This window comes from Arachis ipaensis, chromosome B6 (genome assembly GCF_059453495.1).
Source record: "Arachis ipaensis isolate K30076 ecotype BB chromosome B6, ASM5945349v1, whole genome shotgun sequence".
Classification (NCBI taxonomy): Eukaryota; Viridiplantae; Streptophyta; class Magnoliopsida; order Fabales; family Fabaceae; genus Arachis; species Arachis ipaensis.
The window spans coordinates 143,211,838-143,220,180 of NC_142441.1; the positions used below are offsets into that span (position 1 = coordinate 143,211,838).

General features: G+C 31.8%; 1 protein-coding gene and 1 pseudogene across 1 annotated transcript; one reads left to right on the plus strand and one right to left on the minus strand.

Annotated features, from left to right (window-relative positions):
- Positions 1 to 1,621: 1,621 nt before the first annotated feature.
- On the minus strand, positions 1,622 to 5,890 carry LOC107605198 (amino acid permease 8). Its single transcript, XM_016306981.3, has 7 exons — positions 5,682 to 5,890; positions 5,096 to 5,329; positions 4,641 to 4,734; positions 3,945 to 4,162; positions 3,352 to 3,491; positions 3,017 to 3,238; positions 1,622 to 2,665 (listed from the first exon to the last, which is right to left on the minus strand). Exons 1-7 carry the CDS (start codon positions 5,743 to 5,745, stop codon positions 2,243 to 2,245), a joined length of 1,395 nt encoding a protein of 464 aa, XP_016162467.1. The 5' UTR covers positions 5,746 to 5,890; the 3' UTR covers positions 1,622 to 2,242.
- A 1,037-nt stretch (positions 5,891 to 6,927) lies between these two features.
- Positions 6,928 to 7,902, plus strand: LOC148563011 (uncharacterized; annotated as a pseudogene).
- Positions 7,903 to 8,343: the final 441 nt, after the last annotated feature.

Genomic DNA, 8,343 nt, shown 5'->3' on the forward strand with positions numbered 1-8,343 from the left:
TTTTCCAAATCCACCTTTGTCCTTCTATTATTATTTTTTGAGAGCAATGGAAGCAGAAGCTTTGCTCACAAAAACGCTCACAATGTTTTCTCCCATTGTAATAATTTCTCTTATGATAGTTAGTTATTTCTTAGCTAGCTTGATTCTACGTAGTTACCATTGTTTCATGGCGAAGATCAAAGCCATAGACGAAGAAAGCCATGGATTTTTACGATCGGAAGATAATTATTGTTATGGCAAACCATCAAATGCCACATGTTTTCTCATCAATAGGGTTTTCAACACTAAGCAGATTATTGCAAGATTAAAATGTTCAATATGTTCATGTGATTTGGGTCGTACGGAGAAAGCAACAAAACTTTGGGTTACAATTTTGCCAAATTGTTATCATGTTTGCCACAAAGAGTGTATGTCAAAAAGGTTAGAATCAGAGAGAAAAGGAGGATGGCGACCATTATTTGAGTCAAAGAAATATAATTGTCCATGTTGTAATGGCAATGTTGATTTGAAGGAGTTGAAAGAGATAATGATTACTAGTAGACCATACAATAACAACATAAAGTAAATCATGGCTTGATTATTTTGTTCATCAATGCCTCTTGTATATATGTAAATATTTTTTTTTATTTTTTTGTGGATAATTTATGTCACTAGGAAATTATTGAAATCCAGCATGTTGATTTTCAATAGAAATGTATATTTGTGCCACTTCTTTTTATATATCTTAATGTAAATTTTCCTTTTTTTAGTTACAAAGATAAATCTAATGATAAGAAAAAAAAATGTGCATATTTTTCGTAGAGAAAAATAAAATATACTTTATAGAACTAATAAGGGTTTATTTGGTGAGCTTTTGAAAAAGAAATTTTTTTTAGTTATTTTTTTTTAAATTTAAAAAAATAAAAATAACTTTATATTTAGATATTTTATGTAAAAATATATTTTTATTTATCAATTATATTTGAATATAATAATATAAAAATATTGTTTTGTTTATTTATTATGTAAAAAAATATTTTTTTTAAGTAATTTTTTTTTTAAAAAAAGACGTAAATTATAGATTTTAAAAAAGAATTTTTTATTTTTTTAATATTTTTACTTTTACTATTAAAAATTAACTAAATACACTAAAAAATGAAAAAAATATTTTTTTCAACAACACAATGGTACCGAAACAATTTACAAAATTAAAGAGTAAATGATAAAACAGTTTATCAAATTTTACCTATTAGTTAATTAGTTCTTCGTATTTTCACCCAATCAAATTTGTCATCCAAACTAGCCAACATAAATATGTGAGTACTTAACCTAATTTTTGCCTTCAAACCGTTAGTCAACTGTTAATCAATTAGTTAAGTCTAGCATATCCAAACTACCAAATTATCTTAACATCTAATTACAAAATTGGTGATATTACATGAATAAGTGTTTTTGTAACCACCACCCTACCTTTATTGTTACAAAATTACCTTATTGTCATCACCAGCACCATATCCATTTTTGCCATCATTACCACCACCACCGAAACCAAAACCACCACCAGACCAACTACAACCCTGACCAACACCCCAATCTTTATGACAAGCGTTTGATAGTAAAAATAAGAAAAGAAATTCAGATATAGAGATAAAAAATTTGATGTTTTTGTACTATATTTGGTAGTAGCAGGGGACAGAACACCAACTAGATATGACTACATCGGAAATTTTTTCCGCTGCCAAAAAAGTCACCAAGGTTGGTGGTCAAAAAAGTGAGTCCTAGTTCTCAGTATACAGCCAGTGGAAAATCCAAAAAAAAAAAGAAAAGAAATCCAAATGCAATTAACCAAATTTACATTATTAACTCACAAACTTTTGGTTCAATTTACTGAGTGACGACATAAACACCATTGGAGAAAGGGTAAGCCAAGAACCTGTTGCACCTGAAAAGAATAATTTTTACCAATAGGTTGGTCCAAGTAGTAAGTAGCTCGGATTCCCTTAAGCAGGTCTCGAACTATATGCAGCTATCCCCACTGAGAGACTCATCCACCATAGCCAGGTGTGCGATCCGGGTCGGGTCCAGATTAGTCTGGGTGAAGCTCCGGATACAGGCAGGCAACCAAAAAAAAAGAAAGAAAAGAAAATTTTTAACAAATCAAACTAGTTAAGTACCTAATGGAACTCCATCTCAGTAGTCTCCCAAGAAAAAATAATCAATAGAGTTTAGCTACATTTATTTCATGTTTTAGTAACCAAAAGGACTATTGTCTATACGTGAAAACTTTGTATTTATGGAGATCCTGGCTGATTCCATGAACTGAACCAACTACAGCAGTCACCGTAACTATGAAACACATGAAGCTTAGAAGTTGAAGCATGCACCACTTCAATGTCCGTTTCTTTACTTGTCTTTGTCTAATGTGCATTTGTATGGGGAAGAAGACGACGAGAGGCCAGAACCCGATTGCTCCAAGAAGGGAAAGAATTTCATTGAAAAATGGCATTGCCATGGCAAGAATTGTGGACAATATCACAAATATTGTTCTCCAAATCAGCCTAAACAGGTTGAAATTGAATCTTATTTTGCCCAACTTGGTTGGATACTCTTTGTTTATGAAATCTGATTCTGGCCATACCATGTTAGCACCCATTTCAACTATTCTATAGAATGGTTGTGCCATCACCTGTAACAAAATGTAGATTTCCCACATATATTAAGCATGATGGTCTAACAAAAATATCATCGAAGAACAAGGTTAGTACTAAGTGTTAAATTTGTGTTTAATTTCTATGCTTCAAGAGTATAATGCAATTTTTCTATCAGTTAACAAATAAGCATAAAAGAAACTTTATACTATTAGATCAGTTTTATTGTTGTGCACTTAATAGTGTCATACACTGTCTGTCTATCACTCAATCGAATGCTTGTGTCTGTAAAACTTTTAAAGAGTGTGAGTGATTTTGTCAAACACTTCAACCAACGTGACAATACATAATTGAATTCATAAATTGAAATTTTAAAAAATTGAGCCAACCTGGTATGCTCCAATCATGTGGATCACGACAAACGTGTTCCCAAGGGCAACCAACCAAAAAGGTTCATAAAATCCGGTTAAGATGTTCCCCGGTGTGTGATCACCAAAAGCAGCATAGCCAAAGCCACTGCATAGCAAGAACAGTATTGTCATTGCTGTGACCCCCATCACATTAGCTTTTTTCATCTGTTTATTTTCTGGCGGATCTGATTTTAATGTGTCCTAAACAAATCACCAAATAATCAGATTCAATCAAATTTGCTATAGCGACTGCATCTCCTTCATTGATTTCAGTTTCTTCAAAAAGAAACCAGAGTAAGGGAATTGTATTTTACCATTATATCATAAATAACAGTGGAATAATTCGCAGCAAGTGCTATGTTTCCCAGTGAACTGAAAACCCTCCAAACTTTATCTTCTGCAGATAATTCCGGCCCTATTCTTGTTCCGGTTATACTAGTTGGCTGTCCTTTTCCTGCATAATTGGAAGAAAGCTTTCAGACAAATATCATCCATTACTATAATAGAAAAAAGTAAATATCATTTTCGGTCCTGATCATTTTGATAAGAGGACAAAGCGATCGTCCACAATTCAAAAATCACTAATCAGTCTCCAACCATCTAAGTAACTGGTCTAATCGGCTCATGTTTTTGGTCTAAGCAGCTTCTAACATGTCACCAAGTCACCGTTTACAATGGCCGTTTAGACCAGTTACCTGAACAACAATTTTCATATTTATTTATCCAAAACAAAAAAGACATTTCATGTATCTAGTTGAGCTAGAAAATGCATTGAAGAGTGTTGAACAATAATTTATGTTAGATGAAAAGTCAAAGCATATGCTTTTATAGAAAGATAACAGCTACGCCAACAATTAAATTTTGCAATTAATGTTGAAAGATTTTGTATCAAATAATAGGTAAATACCTGAGATGACAACCGAGAGGGAAAGCCCACTTGCAATAAAAGCATAACCAAAGGAGGTTATAGCAGCAATGGTTGAAAGCCATGTTAGTTCATGGAAGTTTGGGATTTGGGACAAGAAGATTTGCAAGGTCCCAAAACCAATCATGAAAGGATTATTAGAAAACTTGCAATAAGCTTGATGTCCCTCTTTGTGGAAGCAAATTGCTTTCTTAATGGCTCTGCCACAATCAAAACATCATAAATAATCAGAAAAGGATAAAAGCTTAAAAAAATTATTTGAAGATTCTTATAAATTGGAAAATTCAAATTGTCTTTATATTTTAAATGCTGCTTGTTAGGTTTATATGACTAGTCAATGGTTCTGTTGTGTTGGCCTTACATCGATGAGAAATTCAATTGTTAATATAGATTATTAGGATCGATTGCATTTTCTCATCAAATGTTGAAATTCTTCCTTTTTCCATTAGAAACCTTTGCAATTGGGGAGCCAGATTGAAAATTTTGATGACAGTAATCACAGGAACCAAATTCAAAACTTCTTAAGTCATAGGAATCCAATCATAAGAACATTTTAGGCCTCCTTGAAAATTGTTAGATAATTAAAGCAATAATAATGGCACTCAATCATCTCATCTGTACATATTAAACATATAAATTCAATAAGACATAACCATAAGTCTTAAAGGAAAAACATACACTAAGCTTGTGGCAGAGGTTATTGTGTAGCCCACAGTGATTCCAGCAAGCTTTGTGTATTGGACCAATCCACAAAACACATACATGGTTCCCCCTATTATGAAACAGTAATATGGAACTAGTTAAAATAGGTCATGAAACTTATTCAGATGCATGAACTAGAAGAGTTGTTACAAGGTCTTCATCAACTACGTTGTCGATTGTTAACTTCGAGATATATATATATATATATATATATATATATATATATATATATATATATATATATATACTGTCAGTGTATTACACGTGTATCCAAGCACAGAATAACACATCAACATAAATAATCTTTTTACATTAACTGCGTGAATGGTTATTCGAAAGAAAAATGTGATTCAACGACTCTGTGTAAAACATTTTACGCATCAAAATACTTAAAAGAATCTCGCTGATTAAATGATATAAGGGAAGAATACCTAAATATGCCTTGACAGCTTGCATGTAAGTGTAGTTTCTCTTGCCAGTAATGGGGTCTGGAAATCTATAGCAATCTGCTACAAGATTGTAAGTGAAAGTGGAGATGACTGCGAAGGCTATCATAGTCGCTATACCAGCTATCCACCCTAGCTGCGCCATGGCATACGCTAGAGCCAGAACCCCAGCCCCAATCACCACAGTTATTATGTGCGTGGTAGCCGTCAAAGAATTCCCTGCGACGCAGATAGCACGTTATGTTCAGCTTATTGATTTCTGGTAAAGATTGCTAGTATGCAAATTAATTAAGCAAGTTCAACTTATCCAAAGTACTAAAGACGGTTCAATTACTTCATTCATCAATCACAATCTGTCATGGAGGACGAGAATATCACAAACAGTTATGCCTCTGTAAAATCAGCTATACCGATATGTATCTAGAAGTTTCTAATGTTCAGAAAGTTTGTTAAGTTAGTTAGGAGATGATCCTAGCTGGCACTTAGTTCCTATCCACAGTTGGTTTAGTTAGTTACTCATTTACATCTACTTTCAAAATCAGATTCAAAGGAAGTTAGAGTAGTAACTAACCGGTTCTTTTGGCTCTGCCATCATCGTCGACTTCTCCTTCCATAAGGGCTCTGGTGATGACCATTAAGAAACTTCGATCCCCCAATAAGTTTCACAATTTTGAGGAATCTAATATGAGGAAGTTGAGTTGTGTGCCAGTAACTGACTCTTGAGCCGTGTGTCAGTAAAATAGATAACGTAAGACCAAACAAGCTCCAAGTCGAGTCAATAAACTTTTAAAATTCGAATTTTACCTTAAATATGTAATAACTCTTAAATAAAATTATAATTCGAATAAATTAGTTATTGTTTAAAATTTGAATTTCACGTTACACATATAATAATTCTTAAATAAAATTATTAACAAATTATAATTTAAATAACATAATTTTTTTATATTTATCTAAAAATTACAAATTTAAATTTTACTTTTATTTTTAATAAAAAATAAAAATTAAACCTTAAATAAAATTACAATAGAGATAAATTAGTGATTGTCTCATCGAAAGAAAATACCAAAAAAAAAAAAAGAGGGTAGGCGTGACCGCATGAGAGAGTAGGGACGGTGGATGGATAAAGCCAAAACCAAGACGCCACACAACACAAGCTCTCTCATCTTTTTCAATTTCAATATCAAATTTAAATGCTGACCAGCTATCAATCACATGCTTCCCCAAAAATCAATTAACAATTGGGGATGAATTATTTATTTTGATTTGATTTGATGATCATAGTCTCAATTGAACGACGAATGTGGGACCGCACAGGACAACACAACTTGTTTACTGTAAGATTTGTGGATTTCTTTTTTGAAAAAGACTTTTTCGATGTGATAAGAATGAGACGTGGATGCTCATTTTTTATATGAGACTTATATTTTTTAAAAAGAATAAAATTAACAAAGGTTTAAAAATATTCTTTCTGTATGTTTATAAATAGGAAGTCAAGCCTAAGTCTCCCTTGATGTTACACAATAACAAAATACTATTCTTTCTTTAAACACAGCTATAATAAAGCAAATACTTTCTCTCTCTTTTTTTTTTTTATATAAAACACTTTTTTATTTTTTTTTTCTTCACATACTACTAATATAATATTAATATATTATATTATAGTAGTACAATAGTATTGGTAAATACTGATAGTAGTGTTTTCTATTTATACTTTATTTTATTACTTCTTCTTTATTTTTAGTTGTTTTACAACACGTTATTAGCACAAGATTCTGATCAAATTTTTAGGAAGACTCAGGTAACAAATTTTTATTATGTCGAAACTCTCTCATCTTGAATTCAATACTGTTGATATATCTGGAAACAATTATTTATCATGGATATTAGATGTTGAAATCCATCTTTATTCAATGGATCTTTGAGATACCATTAAGGCTGAAAATAATGCATCCTAGAAGGATAAAGCCAAAGTCATAATTTTCCTTCGTCGTCATCTTGATGAAGGATTGAAAAATGAATATCTCACATTAAAAGATCCTGCAGATCTTTGGAAAGACCTTGAAGAAAGGTATAATCATAAAAAAACGGTGATACTTTCTCAAGCTCGATATGAATGGACGCACTTGCGTCTGCAGGATTTTAAATCCATAAATGAATATAATTCTGCAATGTTTCGAATCACCTCACGAATGAAATTATGTGGGGAAAAGATATCTAATAATGATATGTTAGAGAAAACTTTCTCGACCTTCCATGCCTCGAATGTGCTCCTGCAGCAGCAGTATCGAGAAAAAGACTTTAAAAAATATTCTGAGTTAATTTCTTACCTTCTTGTTGCTGAACGCAACAATGAGTTGCTCTTAAAAAATCATGAAGCACGCCCAGCTGGCGCCGCCCCATTTCCTGAAATAAATGCGGCAAATCATTATCCCAAAAGAGATAAATGGCAAGGTTTTGGTAACAAGAAAAATTATAGAAGGAAAATGAATTATGTTCAAAAGAGAGGACCTCACCAGAAGTGGGATAAAGAAAGAAATATTGGGTAAAATAAATCAATAGAGGATAAGTGTTTCCATTGTGGTGGAAAGGACCATTGGTCACGTACCTGTCGTACCCCAAGGCACCTAGTCGATCTTTACCAAGCATTTTTGAAAAAGGATGACAAAGGAAAGGAAACAAATTTTGTTTCAAATGATGCTAAAAATTTCACCACTCATTATGATGTATCTGATTTTTTTGAGGATCCTAAAGGAAATATTGGTCATTTGATCAATGATGGAATAGTTTAATATGTGAAATTGATGAATATTCATGTAAATAAATAATGTAAGAAACTTATTGTTAAGTTTTATTTTCTATGTATTTAAGTTTCAAATATGATGTATATAAATAATAAAATATTAATGTTTATGAGTTTTAAAATCATTAAATGTGTCAAGTTTTAAAATAAAATTTTAGTATATGACATTATTTTTATGTACAATATTTCTTAGAAAAATAATTCCGATCAAGTATTCAATTTAACTGTGCATATTACTCATTTTATTATTATTTGTCTTTGAAGAGAATGACAATGATATATAATGAAGATGTATGCCTTCGAATAGTGCAAGTTCGCACACCATTCTCAAAAGTGATATATATTTTACCCATCTTGTGCCAAAAGAAGAATGTGTTAATACTATTATTGGCTTAGACAATGTGATTGAAGGCTCCGGAAGAGCTATATT